This window comes from Oncorhynchus masou, chromosome 4 (assembly GCF_036934945.1).
Source record: "Oncorhynchus masou masou isolate Uvic2021 chromosome 4, UVic_Omas_1.1, whole genome shotgun sequence".
Taxonomy (NCBI): Eukaryota; Metazoa; Chordata; class Actinopteri; order Salmoniformes; family Salmonidae; genus Oncorhynchus; species Oncorhynchus masou.
In genome coordinates, this window is record NC_088215.1 from 3,172,822 (window position 1) to 3,195,910 (window position 23,089).

Consider the following 23,089-nt stretch of genomic DNA (forward strand, 5'->3'; position numbering starts at 1 on the left):
CCACAGGGTTCAACCCTCGGGCCGACTCTCTTCTCTGTATACATCAATGATTTTGCTCTTGCTGCTGGTGATTCTCTGGTACACCTCTACACAGACGACACCATTCTGTATACTTCTGGCCCCTCTTTGGACACTGTGTTAACAAATCCCCAAACGTGATTCAATGCCATACAACTCTCCTTCCGTGGCCTCCAACTGCTCTTAAACGCAAGTAAAACTAAATTAATGCTATCCAACCGATCACTGCCCACACCTGCTTGCCCGTCCAGCATCACAACTCTGGACGGCTCTGACTTGGAATACGTGGACAACTACAAATACCTAGGTGTCTGGTTAGACTGTAAACTCTCCTTGCAGACTCCCATTAAGCATCTCCAATCCAAAATTCAATCTAGAATTGGCTTCCTATATTGCAACAAAACATCCTTCACTCATGCTGCCAAACATACCCTCATAAAACTGACCATCCTACCAATCCTCAACTTCGGTGATGTCATCTATAAAATAGCCTCCAACACTCTCCACAACAAACTGGATGCAGTCTATCACAGTGCAACCGTTTTGTCACCAAAGCCCCCTATACTACCCACCACTGCCACCTGTACGCTCTCGTTGACTGGCCCTCGCATCATACTCATCGCCAAACCCACTGGCTCCAGTTTATCTACAAGTCTCTGCTAGGTAAAGCCCCGCCTTATCTCAGCTCACTGGTCCCCATAGCAGCACACATTCGAAGCACGCTCTCAAGCAGGTATATATCACTGGTCACCCACCAAGGCCAATTCCTCCTTTGGTTGTCTTTCCTTCCAGTTCTCTGCTGCCAATGACTGTAACGAACTGCAAAAATCTCTGAAGCTGGAGACTCATATCTCCCTCACTATCTTTAATTACCAGCTTTCAGAGCAGCTCACAGATCACTGCACCTGTACATAGTCCATCTGTAAACAGCCCATCTATCTATCTACCTCTTCCCCATACAGTATTTATTCATTTATCTTGCTCCTTTGCACCCCAGTATCTCTACTTGCACAATCATCTTCTGCACATCTACCATTCCAGTATTTAATTGCTATATTGTAATTACTTTGTCACCATGGCCTATTTATTGCCTTAACTCCCTTATCTTACCTCATTTGCACACACTGTATATAGATGTTTCTATTATGTTATTGACTGAACGTTTGTTTATTCCATGTGTAACTGTGCTGTTGTTTGAGTCGCACTGCTTTGCTTTATCTTGGCCAAGTCTCAGTTGTAAATGAGAACTTGTTCTAAACTGGATATTCTAGAATATACTATATAGCCTAGAAACCTGGTTAAATTATCATTATGACCTCATGGATGAATTCTAGAATATAGCCTAGAAACCTGTTTAGACTAACATTATGACATCATGGATGAATTCTAGAATATACTATATAGCCTAGAAACCTGGTTAAACTATCATTATGACATCATGGACGAATTCTAGAATATAGTATATATCCCAGAAACCTGGTTAAACTATCATTATGACATAATGGAGGAATTCTAGAATATACTATATATTCTAGAAACTTGGTTAAACTATCATTATGACATCATGGAGGAATTCTAGAATATACTATATATTCTAGAAACTTGGTTAAACTATCACTATGACATCATGGAGGAATTCTAGAATATACTATATACTATCTGGCCTACCTGGTTTAAATAAAGGTGAAATAACAGATATGTGATAATTCAACAACATAACTGGTTGTGCTTATAGGTTACCAGATCTTCAATACAACTAAGTTTCTAAGTCTTTAACCACACTGTATCGTTACACTGGTGAGTAAAAACGAATGATTCCTACACTTGAACTTGTCCGAATATTAAATATACGTTTTACTCAACTGCGTTACCCACTCCAGTCAACAGATGGCGATGTGGGAATTAAGGCAATGCTGCTGGTGTGACGTATATTCTAGTGGACGGAACGCTTCTTTCAACAGCAGCAACAACAGTTAGTCAGACACCTCGGTAGCTTGCAAGACAAATTAGACGAACCAATAAAGTTATTTCGACGCTTAAGTGTTTATTAGCCTCTGTGTTTAAAACCACTCCTGTCGTCTAGTTAGTTATCCGATTTAATTTCATATTTACGGTGTTGTTATTATTAGTCAGCTAGCGGGCTGGTTAAGTTAGCATTAGCCTAGCTAGCTAACATCCCCGACCATGCGGTCACTAAGCTACTCCTCTGCTAAAGAAGAGAAGGGCTGCTGGACGGAGGAAGAGGAGGCTGTTACAATACAACAACAAGTAGAGGGTGAGGCTGTTACAGTGAAAAAAGAAGAGAAAGACGTTTCAGTGAAAGAAGAGGAAGACTCGTTCAGAGTGAAAGAAGAGGAGGTTGTTACAGTAAAAGGAGAGAAGGATGAATGTTATGGTGTGAAAGAAGAGGCGGAGGAGATGACTGTTACATCCACAAAGGAGGAGGAAACTGGATATCTGGGCCCGGTTTCCCAAACGCATCTTAAGGGGTCCAATGGTTCTAACGGTGAACGGGCCCTGATTAACACTAGTAAGTACTGTCTTAAAAACAGTGGCACAATCTCTGCAGTTGTAGAACTGATGTTTGGTGTTAAAGCGGAAATCTGCAATTGCTACATCCGTATTGTGACTTTTTAATTATTTATTTATATCCATTGATTCTTGAAGTGTATAACACATGCCTCATGAGCTCATGATCTGTTTTACCAAATACGTTTTATTTAGTGTTTAGAAACAATTCCCGCTTTAACACCACTGTATAACCTCAACATGGGGTTAAAACTGTTATGTTGATATCATGGATGGTCAGTCCTTTCATCCATAGGTCTGTCTAAGAATTTTGAAAGTAGTTACATTTCTCCAACCCCATCATCTTATTACCAAAATAGTTGTGGAATGACAGATTTGTTATTGTTTGAACTGCAGATTGCTGGGTTGTGTTTTTTTTTTCAACAGCAACAACATGGCTGCCCAGATGCTTGGTTTGGTAAACAGCTGAGGGATGGGGGAAGGAAAAGTGTTACCACTCTCACATTCATAGGTTACGGTTGCTACAATAGCTTTCTCTAACACCTAGTGACCTTGTCAAGAAGTTCAGAAATCTTGGCGTAACAGTTATAAGGTGTTGGCTTGACAGTCACTGATCCCAGGTTTGAGTTCATCTCAGGACTACCCCCTGAATTCACTATACTATGAATACAACGACTGGCCATCCATGAGGTCAAAATTATTGTTTTAAACAGATTGAGGCAATATGATATATTCTATAAATGTCAGTGTCGATTTTCTGTGGGGGCAAATTATTAGAGCTGTTTAAGTCATTGTATAATATTCAGCCAATATTTTTCATGCCATTACATTAGATTCAATTACATTCATGAATTGGTTTTAAACCCTCAAAGTTGGTGCCTTGACAGATTTGTAAAAAATGGTTTGTTGTGAAACATTTATCTAAATGTAACCTTTATTTAACTAGGCAAGTCTGTTTAAGAACAAAATCTTATTTACAATGACTACCTACCCCGGATGACGCTGGGCCAATTGTGCGCCACCCTATGGGACTCCCAATCACGGCCAGTTGTGATACAGTTTGGATTTGATCCAGGGTGTCTGTAGTGACTCCTCAAGCACTGAGATGCAGTGTCTGCTGCGCCTTCTGGGAGCCCCAAAATCGTGTTCTAGTGTTGCCCCCAACTAAAATACATCTTGGTCAACCAAGAGTCATCTAATTTTTACCAATCGCCCCATGTGTTTTTATAAAATCTATATGTACTGAACGTATGATGCTTTATGCACGCTGTTTGATTAAATAAATAAGACACACAAATGACTAGAGGGAGCCAGTTATCGACACAACCTGTCTAGGAGGGAGCCAGTCATCGACATAACCTGACTAAATAATTTCAGAGCTTGCTAAATCCAATGGTTTTTAACTGAGTGTCATCTTGTAATCCAAGATGGCGTAGCAGTAAGACGTGTTTGTTGTAAATGTTGTTGTTTTTCCGTCTTTTTGTATAAATTGCAATATATTTCAATCTCTTTTTCCATTTTTAAATTAAATATACCTTCCAATCTCTAGTGGCTCCTTATGTTAAGCTGGAAAAACTGTTTTCATGGGAACAGAAATACAAAATAATTTCATAAGCTCTGAACCTTTGCACCGGAGTGGCTATAGTGGCTAATGCCCTGACACTCAGTTAAAAACCATTGGATTTAGCAAACTCTGAAATTATTTAGTATTTCTGTTCCCACGAAAACTGTTTTCCCAGCTTGGCATGAGGAGCCACAAAATGATACATAGTTCAAGTGCATTTCAGAATACAAAAAACTGTCCGACAGCAAGATCCTGTATTTAGGTTGAAGTTCATCATATGCTAGCTTCGGGACAAGGGCGTCACCGACGTCTGGCAAAGGCCGGTTGAGGGCACATCGGATGGATTGCGTCGGCAGACCAGTCGTGATGGATCGGCGGGGCTCCATGTCGACAAAGGGTCCAGGACAATTGGTAAATGTGAATTGTAGCTGGAGTCATTTTGTTTGCTAGCCGGGAGATGCACCTGGATCGAGGCTAACTGGTGCTAGCGTAGTAATGACTACCTAACGGCTTCCCTGGTTCATATATTCCTGCTCACTGGACCCTATGATCACTTGGCTACATAGCTGATGCCTGCTGGACTGTTCATTAATCACGGTACTACATTTTGTTTATCTGTCGGCCTCAGCCTCGAACTCAGGCCCTGTGTGTCGTTAACCGACCCTCTCTGCCCGTTCATCGCCATTTTACCTGTTGCTGTTGTCTTACCCGTTGTTGTCTTAGCTAGCTCTCCCAATCAACACCTGTGATTGCTTTATGCATTGCTTTAATTCTCTGTCACTATGCCTTGTATACTGTTGTTTAGGGTAGTTATCATTCTTTTATTTTACTGCGGAGCCCCTAGTCCCACTCAACATGCCTCCAAGAACTCTTTTGTCCCACCTCCCACACTTGCAGTGACCTCACCTAGCATAACTGGTGCCTCCAGAGATGCAACCTCTCTTATCGTCACTCAATGCCTAGGTTTACCTCCACTGTACTCGCACCCTACCATACCCCTGTCTGTACATCATGCCTTGAATCTGTCCTGCCACGCTCAGAAATCTGCTCCTTTAATTCTCTGTTCCCAATGCACTAGACAACCAGTTCTGATAGCCTTTAGCCGTACCCTCATCCCAGTCCTCTGTTCCTCGGGTGATGTAGAGGTTAACCCAGGCCCTGTGTGTCCCAGGCACTCTCATTTGTTGACTTCTTTAACCATAAAAGCCCTGGTGTCACGCATGTTAACATCAGAAGCCTCCTCCCTAAGTTTGTTTTACTCACTGCTTTAGCACACTCCACCAACCTTGATGTCCTTGCCGTGTCTGAATTCTTTGGAAGGCCACCAAAAATTCTGAAATTTCCATCCCCATCGACAACATTTTCCATCTAGATATAACTGCCAAAGGGGGAGGAGATGCAATCTACTGCAGATATGGCATGCAAAGTTCTGTCATACTTTCCAGGTCTACACCCAAACAGTTTGAGCTTCTAATTTTAAAAATGAATCTCCAGAAATAAGTCTCTCACTGTTGCTGCCTATTATAGACCCCCCCCCCTCTCTCAGTTCCCAGCTGTGCTCTGGACACCATATGTCAATTGATTTCCCCCCATCTATCTTCAGAGTTCTTTCTGTTGGGTGACCTAAACTGGGATATGCTGAACACCCCGGCCGTCCTACAAACATGGGCACCCTCATAGATATTATCCTGACCAGCTTGTACTCCAAATACACCTCTGCTGTTTTCAATCAGGATCTCAGCAATCACCCCCTAATTGCCTGCATCCGTTATGGATCCGCAGTCAAACGACCACCCCTCATCACCGGCAAACGCTCCCTAAAACACTTCTGCGAGCAGGCCTTTCTAATCAACCTGGCCCGGGTGTCCTCGAATGATATTGACCTCATCACGTCAGAGGATGCCTGGTTGTTCTTTAAAAGTAATTTCCTCACCACCTTAACCTCTTGATGCTATGGGGGCGCTATTTCATTTTTGGATGAAAAACGTTCCCGTTTTAAAACAAGATATTTTGTCACAAAAAGATGCTCGACTATGCATATAATTGATAGCTTTCGAAAGAAAACACTCTGACGTGTCCAGAACTACCAAGATATTTTCTGTGCGTGCCCTAGAACGTGAGCTTCAGGCAAAACCAAGATGAGACGGCATCCAGGAAATGAGCAGGATTTTTGAGGCTCTGTTTTCCATTGTCTCCTTATATGGCTGTGAATGCGAGAGGAGTAAGTCTGCCCTTTCTGTCGTTTCCCCAAGGTGTCTGCAGCATTGTGACGTATTTGTAGGCATATCATTGGAAGATTGACCATAAGAGACCACATTTACCAGGTGTCCGCCCGGTGTCCTGCGCCGAAATTGGTGCGCAAAAGTCAGCTACAAGTATTTTTCCATGGAATTTAGAGAAGAATGCAAGCTTCCACGAACGATATATCAATGAAGAGATATGTGAAAAAACACCTTGAGGATTGATTCCAAACAACGTTTGCCATGTTTCGGTCGATATTATGGAGTTAATTCGGGAAAAGTTTGACGTTGTAGGTGACTGAATTTTCGGTTCGTTTCGGTATCCAGATGCGATGTACAAAACGGAACGATTTCTCCTACACACAGACGCTTTCAGGAAAAACTGCGCATTTGGTATGTAACAGAGTCTCCTCATTGAAAACATCCGAAGCTCTTCAAAGGTAAATGATTTTATTTATTTGGTTATCTGGTTTTTGTGAAAATGTTGCGTGCTAAATTCTACTCAAAATGCTAAGCTAGCTTTGCATACTCTTACACAAATTAGTCAATTTCTATGGTTCAAAAGCATATTTTGAAAATCTGAGATGACAGTGTTGTTAAGAAAAGGCTAAGCTTGAGAGCAGACGCATTATTTTCATTTTATTTGCGATTTTCAGAAATCGTTAACGTTGCGTTATGCTAATGAGCCTGAGGCTTTAGTCACGATCCCGGATCCGGGATGGGGAGTTTCAAGAGGTTAAATAAGCGTGCCCCTTTCAAAAAATGTAGAACTAAGAACAGATATAGTCCTTGTTTCACTCTAGACCTGACTGCTCTCGACCAGCACAAAAACATCCTGTGGCGTACTGCACTAGAATCGAATAGTCTCCGCGATATGCAATACACACAGTCAGTTAGGAAAGCAAAGGCAAGCTTTTTCAAACAGAAATGTTCATCCTGTAGCTTGAACTTTAAAAAGTTTTGGGACACTGTAAAGTCCATGGAGAATAAGAGAACATCATCCCAGCTGCCCACTGCACTGATGTTAGGAAACACTGTCACCACCGATAACTCCACAATAATCAAGAATTTCAATAAGCATTTCTCGACAGCTGGCCATGCTTTCCTTCTGGCTACCCCGGCCACAGCTCCCCACCCTCCGCAGCTACTTGCCCAAGCCTCCCCAGCTTCTCCTTCACCCAAATCCAGATAGCTGATGTTCTGAAAGAGTTGCAAAACCTGGACCTGTACAAATCAGCTGGGATAGACATTCTGGACCCTCTCTTTCTCAAAATATCCGCCACCAATGTGGCAACCCCTATTACTAGTCTGTTCAACCTCTCTTTCTTATCGTCTGAGATTCCTAAAGATTGGAACACTTCCGCGGTCATCCCCCTCTTCAAAGGGGGTGACACTCTAGACCCAAATTGTTACAGACCTATATCCATCCTGCCCTGCCTTTCTAAAGTCTTCAAAAGCCAAGTTAACAAACAGATCACTGACCATTTTGAATCTCACCGTACCTTCTCCGCTGTGCAATCCGGTTTCCGAGCTGGTCACGGGTGCACCTCAGCCACGCTCAAGTACCTAAACGATATCATAACCGCCATCGATAAGAGACAATACTGTGTCGCTGTCTTCGTCAACCTGGCCAAGGCTTTCGACTCTGTCAATCACCGTATTCTTATCGGCAGACTCAACAGCCCATGATTTCTCAAATGACTGACTCGCCTGGTTCACCAACTTCTTCTCAGACAGAGTTCAGTGTGTCAAATCGGAGGTCCTGTTGTACGGACCTCTGGCAGTCTCTATGTGGTATCACAGGGTTCAATTCTCGGGCCAACTCTTGAGTTCTGTTATACTCACATACATCATCCAAACAGTTTTAGAAACTTCAAAGTGTTTTCTATCCAATACTAACAATAATATGCATATATTAGCATCTGGGACAGAGTAGGATGCAGTTCACTCTGGGCACGCTATTCATCCAAAAGTGAAAATGCTGCCCCCTATCCCAAAAAGGTTAACAAACCACCAAAATAGCTTCAATGCCAAACAACACTCCTTCCATGGCCTCCAACTGCTATTAAACACTAGTAAAATTAATATATGCTTTTCAACCGATCGCTGTCCGTACCCGCACGTCCAGCATCACTACTCTGGACGGTTCTGACTTAGAAAATGTGGACAACTATAAATACCTAGGTGTCTTGCTCGACTGTAAACTCTCCTTCCAGACTAATATTAAGCATTTCCTATCCAAACTTAAATCTAGAATCGGCTTCCAATTTTGCAACAAAGCCTCCTTCACTCACGCTGCTTAACATAAGCTCGTAAAACTTACTATCCTACCGATCCTTGACTTCACTGATGTCATTTTCAAAATATCCTCCCAACACTCTACACAGCAAACTGGATGCAGTCTATCACAGTGACATCTGTTTTGTCACCATATCCCCATATACCACTGCTCTCGTCGGCTGGCCCTCGCTACATATTCGTCTCCAAACCCACTGGCTCCAGGTAATCTATAAGTCTTTGCTAGGCCGCCTTAACTCAGCTCACTGGTCACCATAGCATAGCACGTGCTCCAGGAAGTATATCTCACTGGTCATCCCCAAAGCCAATCCCTACTTTGGCCGCCTTTCCTTCCAGTTCTCTGCTGCCAATGACTGGTACAAATTGCAAAAATCACTGAAGCTGGAGACTCTCCCTCGCTAACTTTAACCTCTAGTGACACCCCATCCCGTAAACGGGACCGTTGTCATCATCTGACACTAATTAGCATAACGCAACGGACATAAATCTTCCTAGAAAATCTTCCTATTCATGAAAATCACAAGTGAAATATATTGGAACACAGCTTATCCTTTTGGTAATCACCCTGTCATCTCATCTTTTCAAAATATGCTTTACAGCCAAAGCTAGACAAGCATTTGTAAGTTTATTGATAGACTAGCATAGTATTATGCCTTGGTAGCAGCAGGCAACCTTGTCACAGAAATCAGAAAAGCAATCAAATTAAATTGTTTACCTTTGATGAACTTCGGATGTTTTCACTCACGAGACTCCCAGGTAGCCAAAGTTCATTTTTTCCCAAAATATTATTTTTGTAGGCGAAATCGCTCAGTTTGTTCTTCACATTTGGCTGTGAAATCGATCATCGATCGGTCACGACAACGCCGAAAAATATTCCAAATTAGCTCCATAATATCGACCGAAACATGGCAAACGTTGTTTAGAATCAATCCTCAAAATGTTTTTCAAATATATATTCGATAATATATCCACCGGGACAATTGGCTTCTCAGTAGAAGCGATTGGAATAATGGCTACCTCTGTACTTTACGCAAGATTTTCTCCTGGGGCATCATGTCACCACTTGCGCAATGTAGCCCCATACGGGTATTCTTCAACATAAATGCGTAAAACTACGTCACAATGCTTTAGACACTTTGGGGAATACGTAGAAAGTGTAAGCTGGTTCATAGCACATTCACAGCTCAATGGGGACTCATTGGCACGCAGCGCTTTCAAAATATTGGCACGCAGCACTTCCTGGTTGGATTTTTCTCAGGCTTTTGCCTGCAACATCAGTTCTGTTATACTCACAGACAATATCTTTACAGTTTTGGAAACGTTAGTGTTTTCTATCCAAATCTGTCAATTGTATGCACATTCGAGCATCTTGTCCTGACAAAATATCCCGTTTTTTTTCTCCCAAAAATGAAAATACTGCCCCTAGAGTCGCAGCTGATGCTTAAAACCTGTTATCTGAGCAGTTTACCGATCGCTGCAGATGTACACAGCCCATCTGTAAATAGCCCATCCAACTGCCTACCTCATCCCCATTTTTTATTTACTTTTTTAAGCTCTTTTGCACACCAGTAGTTCTACTTGCACATCATCATCTGCACATCCATAACTCCAGTGTTAATTTGTAATTATTTCGCTGCTATTGCCTTACCTCCTTACTCCATTTGCACACACTGTATATAGACTTTCTATTGTTATTGACTGTACATTTGTTTATCCCAAGTGTATGTAACTCTGTTGTTCTCTTGTCACATTGCTTTGCTTTATCTTGGCCAGGTCGCAGTTGTAAATGCGAACTTGTTCTCGACTGGCCTACCTGGTTAAATAAAGGTGAAATAATAATCTTAACTTTATTAGCAACACCCAAATGTATACTGTCATTAACAAAGTTCTTCAAAAATTACACATCATTCTTAATACTGTAGCAAACATTACATTAAGTAGGACATTCAAACAAGCCTTAAAATTATAATCCAAAGTAGTGTGAAATGTACTCATAAGCAACCTGGAAGTGGAGACTGCTCCCCTGAGTTTTCCCCCATTCACATTCAGAATACATTGTGAAAAACTCAAATCTTTGCTTACCATATTTGCTCCAGGCAATTATACGGTGGGACAAAAAAGCATTTAGTCAGCCACCAATTGTGCAAGTTCTCCCACTTAAAACGATGAGAGAGGCCTGTAATTTTCATCATAGGTACACTTCAACTATGACAGACAAAATGAAAAAAAAAATCCAGAAAATCACATTGTAGGATTTTTAATTCATTTATTTGCAAATTATGGTGGAAAATAAGTATTTGGTCAATAACAAAAGTTTCTCAATACTTTGTTATATACCCTTTGTTGGCAATGACAGATCAAACATTTTCTGTATGTCTTCACAAGGTTCTCACACACTGTTGCTGGTATTTTTGCCCATTCCTCCATGCAGATCTCCTCTCGGGCAGTGATTTTTTTTGGGGGGGGGTGGGCTGTTGCTGGGCAACACGGACTTTTAACTCCCTCCAAAGATTTTCTTTGGGGTTGAGATCTGGAGACTGACTAGGCCACTCCAGGACCTTAAAATGGTTCTTACGAAGCCACTTTTTGTTGCCCAGGCGGTGTGTTTGGGATCATTGTCATGCTGAAAGACCCAGCCGCGTTTCATCTTCAATGCCCTTACTGATGGAAGGAGGTTTTCACTCAAAATCTCACGATACATGGCCCCATTCATTCTTTCCTTTACACGGATCAGTCTTCCTGGTCCCTTTGCAGAAAAACATCCCCAAAGCATGATGCTTCCACCCCCATGCTTCACAGTCGGTGTGGTGTTCTTTGGATGCAACTCAGCATTCTTTGTCCTCCAAACACGACGAGTTGAGTTTTTACCAAAAAGTTATATTTTGGTTTCATCTGATCATAACACATTCTCCCAATCTTCTTCTGGATCATCCAAATGCTCTCTAGCAAACTTCAGATGGGCCTGGACATGTACTGGCTTAAGCAGGGGGACACATCTGGCACTGCAGGATTTGAGTCCCTGGCGACGTAGTGTGTTACTGATGGTAGGCTTTGTTACTTTGGTCCCAGCTCTCTGCAGTTCATTCACTAGGTCCCCCCGTGTGGTTCTGGGATTTTTGCTCACTGGTCTTGTGATAATTTTGACCCCACGGGGTGAGATCTTGCGTGGTGCCCCAGATCGAGGGAGATCAGATTATCAGTGGTCTTGTATGTCTTCCATTTCCTAATAATTGCTCCCACAGTTGATTTCTTCAAACCAAGCTGCTTACCTATTGCAGATTCAGTCTTCCCAGCCTGGTGAAGGTCTACAATTTTGTTTCCGGTGTCCTTTGATATCTCTTTGGTCTTGGCCATAGTGGAGTTTGGAGTGTGATTGGGTCTTGTGTCTTGGGTCTTGGGTCTTGTGTGGCTCAGTCGGTAGAGCATGGCGCTTGCAACGCCAAGCGTCGTGGGTTCGATTCCCGCTGGGGCCACCCATATGTAAAAGTAGTGGCTCCAGCCGACTTGTAAGTCGCTTTGGACAAAAGCGTCTGCTAAATGGGATATATATTTTTATTGTTTGAGGTTGTGGACAGGTGTCTTTTATACTGATAACAAGTTCAAACAGGTGCCATTTAATATAGATAACGAATGGAGGTCAGAGGAGCCTCTTAAAGAAGTTATTACAGGTCTGTGAGAGCCAGAAATCTTGCTTGTTTGTAGGTGACCAAATACTTATTTTCCACCATATTTTGCAAATAAATTCATTAAAAATCCTACAATGTGATTTTATGGATTTTTTTCTTATTTTGTCTGTCATAGTTGAAGTGTACCGATGATGAAAATTACAGGCCTCTCTCATATTTTTAAGTGGGAGAACTTGCACAATTGGTGGCTGACTAAATACTTATTTGCCCCACTGTACGACGTCCATAACTATCGGTTTTTTCATTAGCAGGGAGGTGTTTCTGCAATCAAATTTTGTGCGCATCACCCTTGTGACGCAATTTTATTAAACACAGAAATGGGCCTATAATGGAGACCAAAGGTTGTCTGGCACACTGCTTAGAGTTTCAACAACATGAATAACTTATTTCTAGTCAACAATCATCAATGTTACTATTCTTGCTCATTTTAAGACAATTGTCAGATAATTCTAACATTCATTACAGACCTCAATTGTTGTACAACATCATGGCTACTCTGTTGGCCTGACCTGTCTTTTACAGTGTTTTTCTGCTGTTGTGGGCCTTGAATCATCTGAATTTGTTGTTCACACAGGAGAGAGTGGGGACTATCGTGGATCCTCTGGGGATACTCAACAACCTCATGATGCTGAAGAGACAGAGATGAGTCTCTCCAGATCAAAACACCTCAAGAAACACCTGCAGAGATCCACAGGGAAGAGAACTCACTGCTGCTCTGACTGTGGGAAGAGATTTACCTTATCAGGCATTAAAATTCATCAGAGAACACACACAGGAGAGAAACCTTATAGCTGTGGTCAATGTGGGAGGAGTTTTAGTCAATCTGGAGATCTGACAGTGCACCAGAGAATACACACAGGAGAGAAACCTTATAGCTGTGATCAATGTGGGAAGAATTTTAGTCAATCTGGAGATCTGACAGTGCACCAGAGAATACACACAGGAGAGAAACCTTATAGCTGTGATCAATGTGGGAAGAGTTTTAGTCAATCTGGAGATCTGACAGTGCACCAGAGAATACACACAGGAGAGAAACCTTATAGCTGTGATCAATGTGGGAGGAGTTTTGTTCAAGCAAGCCATCTGACAGTGCACCGGAGAATACACACAGGAGAGAAACCTTATAGCTGTGATCAATGTGGGAAGAGTTTTAGTCAATCTGGAGATCTGACAGTGCACCAGAGAACACACACAGGAAAGAAACCCTATATTTGTGGTCAATGTGGGAAGAGTTTTGTTAGATCTGACCAGCTGACATTACACCACAGAACACACACAGGAGAGAAACATTTTAGCTGTGGTCAATGTGGGAGGAGTTTTACTACATTTAGCTATCTGACAGTACACCAGAGAAAACACACAGGAGAGAAACCTTATAGTTGTGATCAATGTGGGAGGAGTTTTACTTCATCAAGCTATCTGACAGTACACCAGAAAAAACACACAGGAGAGAAACCTTTTAGCTGTGGTCAATGCGAGAGGAGTTTTACTACATCTAGCTATCTGACAGTACACCAGAGAAAACACACAGGAGAGAAACCTTATAGCTGTGATCAATGTGGGAGGAGTTTTTCTACATCTAGCAATCTGACAGTACACCAGAGAAAACACACAGGAGAGAAACCTTATAGCTGTGATCAATGTGGGAAGAGATTTGCTACATCTGGCCACCTGACTCAACACCAGAGAACACACACAGGATCTTATATCTGTGGTCAATGTGGTAAAAGTTTTGGTCAATCTTGCCATCTGATTCAACACCAGAGGACACACACAGGAGAGAAATCTCATAGCTGTGACCAGAGATAATCTTAAGGAGTTGTTTCATGATATCAATGAATTAATGTCACAATGTAGAATGTTTCAACATTGTAGTAGGAGTATTTTAATGATTTCACAATGTAGAAGCTTAAACGTTTGCCCCCTTATGAATTGATTTCAACATGGATATTAGCCTCAGGGGGAAAATCCAGGCTCTGAAATGGAAGAGTACTATTTATGTGATTTAACAAAAATGGACAAAGAAAAAAAAGAGTACAAATACATTCAATTTGAATAGCCCTTCTTACATCAGCTGATATCTCAAAGTGCTGTACAGAAACCCAGCCTAAAACCCCAAACAACGCAGGTGTAGAAGCACGGTGGCTAGGAAAAACACCCTAGAAAGGACAAAACCTAGGAAGAAACCTAGAGAGGAACCAGGCTATGAGGGGTGGCCATTCCTCTTCTGGCTTTGCCGGGTGCAGATTAAAACAGAACATGGCCAAGATGTTCAAATGTTCATAAATGACCAGCATGGTCAAATAATAATAATAATCACAGTAGTTGTCGAGGGTGCAACAGGTCAGCACATCAGGAGTAAATGTCAGTCGGCTTTTCATAGCTAATCATTAAGAGGATCTCTACCGCTCCTGCTGTCTCTAGAGAGTTGAAAACAGCAGGTCTGGGACAGGTAGCACGTCCGGTGAACAGGTCAGGGTTCCATAGCCGCAGGCAGAACAGTTAACTGGAGCAGCAGCACGGCCAGATGGACTGGGAACAGCAAGGACTCATCATGCCAGATAGTCCTGAGGCATGGTCCTTGGGCTCAAGACCTCCGAGAGAGAGAAGGAAAGAGAAAATTAGAGCATACTTAATTTCACACAGGACACCGGATAGGACAGGAGATGTACTCCAGATATATAAAACTGACCCGAGCCCCCCTACACAAACTACTGCAGCATAAATACTGGAGGCTGAGACAGGAGGGGTCAGGAGACACTGTGGCCCCATCCGATGATACTCCTAGACAGGGCCAAACAGGAAGGATATAACCCCACCCACTTTGCCAAAGCACAGCCCCCACACCACGACAGAGGTATCTTCAACCACCAACTTACCATCCTGAGACCAGGCTGAGTATAGCCCATAAAGATCTCCGCCAAGGCACAACCCAAGGGGGGGCGCCAACCCAGACAGAGAGATCACGTCATATTATATTGACATTGTTGCCCTGTTTTTAGAATATCAGGGTTAATTCTCACGTGCCAAACCAAATGTACTAGAGCATGACATTGGGGACTGGGTCCAGAGCCAACAACATGCCTATTGAGTGATCCCTGAAAAGAGAGAGAAGCTCCACAGTGAGGTGGAAAGTTACGGATATTGCAGGAGTTTCCTCTTGAAATCGGACATGTCCGCGGTAAGGAAAATTTGGTTGCTGATTATCTCTGGGGTCAAAAAGATTTGTGTTTTGCGTTTATCCAGTGTTTTTATTTGGAGTTTTATCTATTTTTCTTTTCTGTATTGAAACTGCACTGTTGGTTAGGGGCTCGAAAGGAAGCATTTCACTGTTGTATTCAGCGCATGTGACTAATACAATTTGATTTGTGTTTTGTTTGGGCTCGTTCCAAGGGGAAGAGAGTTCTAGAAGCTAGTGGGTTTTAGGATTCTATAGAAAGAAAAGGAGAAAAAATAAACAATCGTATTATTTTATTATTTAGGAATAGGTGTTTTTTTTCTTGTTTTTAATTGTTGACAGCCAGTAGACGCCATGTTTATATTGGTGAAGCATTGTAGTTGATTATAATGTCAACTGGAAGTTGTTTTCTGTTGGTGGTGAGCAAACTTGTCCAACAAAAATATAGCATATAAGGGGGGAGGTGTTCCAGGCTTTGGTTTTTCCATTTATGCTTTGAGGTTGGACTTTCACGTGTCTTGCTCGTTGGCACGTTTAGCTCGTTAGCACATAGGACGCACTGATCGGTGTCACCTCGTTAGTCGGTATGTGTTACACCTGTGCTGGCTTGTCCATCTCGTTGGTGGGAAGGTGCTTTACCTGAGCTGGTCCAGGTTCTATTTAAGAGTGTCTGGCCTCTTAATATTTGAATCTATGGCATTTTCTTAGGGTGCTCATTAGTCTTCTGTTTGATATGTACTAAATATTTCAGTTTTTTTCCCTGTGAAGCCATTGTGTTGCATTCATGTCTGAAATGTGCTGTACAAATAAAGCTTGATTTTGATTTCAACAAATGAACCCAATCAACAGACTCCAGGGGCCTGTTGCACAAAACTAGGATAAGGGATTAAACCAGGATGGATATCTTGGTGATCCTGGCTCAATTGATCCGTAATCCGGTTGCACTAAAGATGGATAGGGGGCAGGAGGATATGTTATGGTATAAATTACCATGGAGATTTATTCTGTGGAGCTAGCCTGCTCCAGACCAGGCTAAATTCCAGGATCTATTTAATCTCATCCCTAATGTCAGTCAGCAGTCACCACAAATGGAAACCAAGTTATTTCACTGCTCACTATACATTGTTATCACATATATCTAGACCCACTGTTATTTTTTAAACGTTTGTGATCATTAATTTCAATGATTTTGGATAAAAAAATGATTTTTAGATGATGTTGCTATCATTAGATAATTTACAGTTTCCCATAGACTATAAGGCTATATATAAAATGATAGAATATTAGGGCCACAGAGGGGAAAAAAACACAAGTCATAATATTGTAACCAGTTGTTTTAAAGGACAGTTGTTAAAATGACAGATGTGGGGCATTTCGTGAAATTGTACTTCAGTATGGTTTCATAAACAAAGACATGCTGATGTGCCAGAATATTAAGTATCACATTGTCATAAGTATCGAAACTGTAAAAACAATATGTAGCTTTTCTGCAGAAAGAACCAGCCTCATAAATGTATGACTATCCTTTTTCTTCAGTGTGGCCCTAGTACTCTGTCATAAACAAATACACATTCCATATGAATATAAAAACACAATGTGTAACATTATGTTCCTTTATTGAATAAGGACAAAACAAAGCAGGTAAACCATCAGCTCCTTTCGAAACTGAAGTCACAGTGACTCTACAAGATGGAAAGCACAGAATCCAAGCATATTATACAAAATGATACATACACACCCTGCATGTCTGCACACTAAAATAAATGCAGGACAAATCCATACACATCAACTGAACAGACAAATGAATGGATGCAGTAGCCTCCCTGCAGCCTTGTATTACACACAGTATACCGCACAAACATCATAAGAGGCCAAATTCGTCAAAAAACGAACCCAAAAAAACCCAAATTCCTCTGCCACCGCAGGACATATTTAACCAAAATTGAAAGCACACATACTAACTAAAATAATTCAACACATATTGGTCCCTCAGCAGCCGACCACTGTCGTCATCAGGGAAGATTGCCGGATTGTCCCAGTCCATGGCTGGTGGCACTCTGGGGGCCCTCTCCTTCCTCAGGCAGGCCACATTGTGGAGGACAGCACAAGCCACAGTAATATCACATGCCCTAACAGGGCTGACCCTTAATTTGTGAAGGCAGTGAAAGCGTGCCTTCAGGAGGCCAAAGGTCATTTCAACTCTGGCCCTGGTCCTGGCATGGGCATGGTTGTAGGCCTGCTGTGCTTCCTGGGGGTCTGTGAAAGGTGTCAGGAGAAAAGGCTGGCAGCCATACCCCCTGTCTCCCAGCAACACACCAGAGAATTCACCTGTCAACACAAAATCTCATCATTACTACCTCATAAACACAGTGATATTCTTGACACAGCCATGATGGTTATAAATAGGGGTTGTGTGGCTTACCTTGTGATAGATTTCAGAGGCCCGAAAGATTCTGGAGTCATGGACTGAGCCAGGCCATTTTGCCACAACATTGCATCAGCATTGCAGACCATCTGAAATCATAAGATGAGGAATATTACACCAATCAATGCACATCACTGGCAATGCAGAGTGTTCGTCAATGGACAATATCAAAAAGTTATGTTCACCTGAACATTAATGCTGTGAAAGGATTTCCTATTCACAAAATCGGCCTCATGGGCACCTGAGGGGGCTTTTATCCTTATGTGTGTGCAGTCCACTGCACCAATGACATTGGGGAAACCTGTCACACAAAGTAATGAGTATCCTACTATGTGTTAACAGTTGTCCTGTAATTTGTAGATCCTCTTACCTGCAATCCTATAGAACTCCTCTTTGATGTCACAGTCTTCTGTGGCCAGGGAAGGAGATGAAGACATCTGCTAATGCTTTGATAGCCAGACACACACTCCTTATTGTGCGGCAAATTGTGGCCTTGTTCAGCTGTTCTGCATCACCCACTGAGTACAGGAAGGCTCCACTAGCAAAAAAGCGCAAGGCCACACAAACCATTTGCTCCACACTCAGTGCATGGCTCCGTGCAGTGCGGTGCTTAATCCTGGGACCCAGTAGTCTGCATAGATACCTGATGCCATCTGCAGAAAACCTGTATCTTTCATATAGATGGTCATCAGGGAAGGCCAGTGGGTCCAACCGGTCCCTGAAGACCCTTTCTCGCCTGAAGGCTCTCCTCAGCACAAGTGCTTCTTCATCCACCACATCTCGCACGAATGGGCATGCCATTGTCAGAGCAGAAAGGAACACACAATTTTGGGCCTTCATATAGGCTAGTGGCCACACCTGGTGCTGGGGGGGTGGGCAAAAGAGGGCGATGCCTTATAACGATGACTTGGTTGTACTGATTGCTGGGAAAATAAAAAAAAACTTAGAAAGATGCCACCGTCCTGTGTGCTCACAATAAGAGCTCATATGTCATGGCTCACTTGACTTTACGAGAATATACCTAATTTTTATTTTGAGCTGTGTCATCTTCTTGGAGCTGGGGGAGGAAAGAAAAATAATGATTAATACATTTGTGTTACAGTTAGCATACAGTGTACATTGATGGCATATCTCACCTCCCTCTCAAGTTTTTTTTATTTCAAGGTCCAGTTTCCTAATTGTCCTCTTTTTTATTTCGGACTCCAGTGCAAGATTTTCCATCTTTTTCTTCTTGTACTGAATGTCTATGTCTGCCAGTTCTATTTGGCGCCGGAGGTGGTTGCCATACAACTTTCTGATAGCTTGTGAGCTCTGTGAACACAATACAATTAGCGCAGCTGGAATTTGGCAGGATGTGGTGTCCTTTTATTAATACGCACTATGTTGCCAGGCTGGTTTTCCCACTGTATAGCATCTGGGTCCTGTAAAATAAATTACATTTTTTGATGAGGACTCCTCACCATTGTAGAGTAAATAGTACTTTCACAGTCTTAACATGATACCTCATGCCTTCTGGAATCCAGAGAGATGGTCTCCTCCTCATCATCGTCTCCATCATGTGCTGTTGCTGCTGCACTGGGGCCTTCACCCTATCACATTTAATCGGATTCATATTGAAGCTAGTAGACAAGACATGCCAGGCCTACAGTATGCCTTTGATGGAGTACTCACTGGATCAGCATCGTCTGGTGCTTGTGCTGGTGGCTCTAACAGGAACACAGTGCTGCCAGACACTGCAAGGCAATAGGTAAACCAAAGTCAGACAGTCCAAATTGATTCAATATGAATGTGGTTGTATCCCATGTAGAGATGGAAGGACATACCTTGAATGAAGCAGGTGGCATCTTGGGAGGAACCTATGCTCGTCTCTTTCCCCCAGGGATCCCCTCTAAGACGGGCCTGCCTTTATTTAGCTCCAAGGCCATGTCCTCTGCTGGGGTAAGGTCAGCCTTTGGTGACCCACCACCCGTGCCTTGTCTGTGGGTATTCTTTTTCACTGCTAAAACAGTACAGACAATGTGTGAGCAGGCACCTTCTGGGTACAATATATGCTTGTGCTTTGTTAAATATTAGTCAGGGACCATACCATTCTGCAGAATGTTCTTGTATTTGATTTTGACCTGCTGCCATGTCCGTTTTGGCCCGTTCATGTTTAATCTACACACACACACACACACACACACACACACACACACACACTTAATGGAGTCACACTGCAAAAAATTACTTGGTATTTTTGTCTTGTTTTCAGTAAAAATATCAAAAAATGTATCATAGCTTTATACAGTGTGATGGAGTTACTTTACACAATTTCACTCATATCTGCAGTGCATTTCAATTAAAAATTTAACCGTTTCATAATTACAGTACAACTGCATTTTTGGAGATGTGAATTAAATATTTGAATTGTAATTGTGATGTTTCAGCGGAGCGGTGAGTGTGTAATTGTGCACTACTTACGCATTCAGGCGGTCTGCAATACTTTGCCACGCTTTTTCTCTTTGCTTTATCACTGTGGCGGTGTTGCCTTTCTTCTTAATTATATATTTTACCTCCTCGTATGCCTCCATGAGGATTTGTGCTTCCGACGGGGAAAAGTACGCGGCTCTAGTTGCCATGGTAAATCAGTTAATCTGTGATCTGTGGCGGGGTCTATTTGAGTGAGCCGTGAGCGCGCACCTATCCAGGATTGGTTTCACCTGGCTTAATGAATCCGTGTCTGCTCATCCTGGCTTGGTCTTTGTGCAACCAATTAAGCCTGGACGCACATGTTTTGGCTTCATTGAGCTCAGCTGAGTCATTTATCCCGGATGTCTTAATTCTACTTTTGTGCAACAGGCCCCAGGTCCCTCTTAGTATGAAAATCAGTATCAATCCCATGTGAAAGGATTCAACTAACTGAAACAAACAAATGGATCAAACAGATCAATCCCACTTTTCAAGCCTGCTGAAGGCGTGGTGGAGTGGTAAACACCACCCCTGGCTCTACCACGGGCTTGAGGTGGTCTCCCACAGCTCTGCTTATGTCAGGTTCTGTGGCCTGTACTGTAAGATAGCTAATTTCTTGACTGCCCCTGCAACACAGAAAGAAACACATTTAGTCATATTATATAAAACACTCAAAGTAATGGATATGGAGCATCTATGGCCTCAGTAACACCTGACACCTAAATGTGACTTCTTTTATCAGATCTCTCCAAGCTGCATAAGGTTCAGATCTACCAGGATGGGCCTTTGACATAGTCTGGACACAGTCAGGCCACCAAATATGCATAAGCAATGTAAAGAGATGTGGGGTAAAGTACATTCTACACAAATTACCTTCATAATATCAAAGAACAAATGTGTGCCTGAGGGGAAATTAACTCATTTAGCCAAAAGGGGTGAGATATTACACCAATAGCAGTGGACAATTTGCACTAATGTAAATAAACATGGATGAAGGAACATGTTCCCTTTTGCTGTACAATATTCCATGATGTTTCTATATGATAACAAGAGTAATATATTTAATATGATGTACAATATTCCATGATGTTTCTATATGATAACAATAGAGTAATATATTTAATGATGTACAATATGCCATGATGTTTCTATATGATAACAATAGAGTAATATAGTTAATATGATGTATAATATCCCATGATGTTTCTAAATGATAACAATAGAGTAATATATTTAATATGATGTATAATATTCCATGATGTTTCTGAAGTCCTGTGTGGCTCAGTCGGTAGAGCATGGCGCTTGCAACGCCAAGCGTCGTGGGTTCGATTCCCGCTGGGGCCACCCATATGTAAAAGTAGTGGCCCCAGCCGACTTGTAAGTCGCTTTGGACAAAAGCGTCTGCTAAATGGGATATATATATATATTAAATGATAACAATATATTTAATATGATGTATAATATTCCATGATGTTTCAAAATGATACAAGTAGAATATATTTAATATGATGTATAATATTCCATGATGTTTCTAAATGATAACAATAGAGTAATATATTTAATATGCCATATACAATAATTTTTAACAGTTTCACTAATTAATTTTAATTAACTTAATCATTATGATTCAACATCAGTTCACCATCTCACCTCATACTGTATTGGAGCAGCAGCAGCTGACTTGATTGTTGATGCTAATCATCATGTTTGAATCTGAGAGTAAATAGAGTCGAAGACAACTCTAAAAATGAAGGGTTCAACTGGAGTTGTTCTCAGATCCCCTAAGAACCGTAGGGGTTCTTGGTCAATGAAAAACAGACCCAAAAGGTTCTTCAAATAACTTGTTCATCGAGGAACCTCCGTTACTGGACTTCTTCCGGGAACTTCACAATTACAAATGAAAACGATGGTGACAGGTTTGGATGCGACAACAAGTTAAAAAGGTTAAGTTGGGTTGATGTTTGGTTCTGAATATGTCTCGAAATAATTTATATATAATAAAACATACTAAAAATGAATAACGAAGACAATGATGGTTTTCTGTGAATATCTTCCATAACGTTACTATAGTTAATTACCGTAAATATTAGAAAGCCGGGTTTGACCGTCGGTGTTGTATGAGCTACAGTAGAGTACCGTTATGTCCTAACTAGGCACAACTAGGTTTGGATTATTTACCATATATTGTATATCGTTTCCATAAAGCGAACATGGCTTTACACTTCATTAACGTAAGTTTCTAATCTAGAGCAGTTCCCACTTTTGTGATAATGAACGAGCAAAAGTTAACAAACTAACTAACTAAGGACGGTGACCTGTCCAGACGAGATGTTACAACGAACTGAATCGTCAATTGAGGTCTTCCTCTTTATATAGCCTGCTACAGCATGCAATACTATGAACTCACAAGGGGGCATAACGTTACATGTACAATACTATCAAATTTGGAAAACGTTACATGTACAATACTATCCCATTTGGAAAACGTTACATGTACAATACCATCCCATTTTGGAAACGTTACATGTCCGCCCCCTTGTGGAGGGAAATTAATAGCTTACCTCGTTGCTGAAGATGGGATTTAAATGCATAATGGTATATGCACAGTGTCTAGACTCTTTTGTATAATTGCCCTTCATAATCCAAACACAGTATTGCCACACAGATTTTTTTTGCATATAATCTTTCAAGTCAGCCTGATAA

At 41.7% G+C, this 23,089-nt stretch overlaps 2 protein-coding genes across 3 annotated transcripts in view; one reads left to right on the plus strand and one right to left on the minus strand.

Moving 5' to 3' along the window:
• LOC135520260 (uncharacterized) overlaps positions 1-23,089 on the minus strand; it is a 131,847-nt gene that overhangs the window by 36,413 nt on the left and 72,345 nt on the right. The gene's annotated exons all lie outside the window — the stretch shown is intronic.
• Positions 1,980-16,461, plus strand: LOC135521707 (zinc finger protein OZF-like). 2 transcript variants are annotated; one of them, XM_064947382.1, is made up of 3 exons: positions 1,980-2,548; positions 10,423-10,476; positions 12,910-16,461. In XM_064947382.1, the coding sequence occupies exons 1-3, from the start codon at positions 2,203-2,205 to the stop codon at positions 14,142-14,144; spliced, it is 1,635 nt and encodes a 544-aa protein (XP_064803454.1). In that variant the 5' UTR covers positions 1,980-2,202; the 3' UTR covers positions 14,145-16,461. The 2 variants fall into 2 exon arrangements, with proteins under 2 accessions (XP_064803454.1, XP_064803461.1); XM_064947389.1 differs by lacking the exon at positions 10,423-10,476.

What these genes read in the sequence shown, in the direction of transcription:
- LOC135521707 (XM_064947382.1), top strand. Translation starts at nt 2,203, where the DNA reads ATGCGGTCACTAAGCTACTCCTCTGCTAAAGAAGAGAAGGGCTGCTGG. An exon ending in ACGGGCCCTGATTAACACTA is followed by an intron (nt 2,549 to 10,422) that starts GTAAGTACTGTC and finishes TATCTTGGCCAG; the next exon opens with GTCGCAGTTGTAAATGCGAA. An exon ending in GCCTACCTGGTTAAATAAAG is followed by an intron (nt 10,477 to 12,909) that starts GTGAAATAATAA and finishes TTGTTCACACAG; the next exon opens with GAGAGAGTGGGGACTATCGT.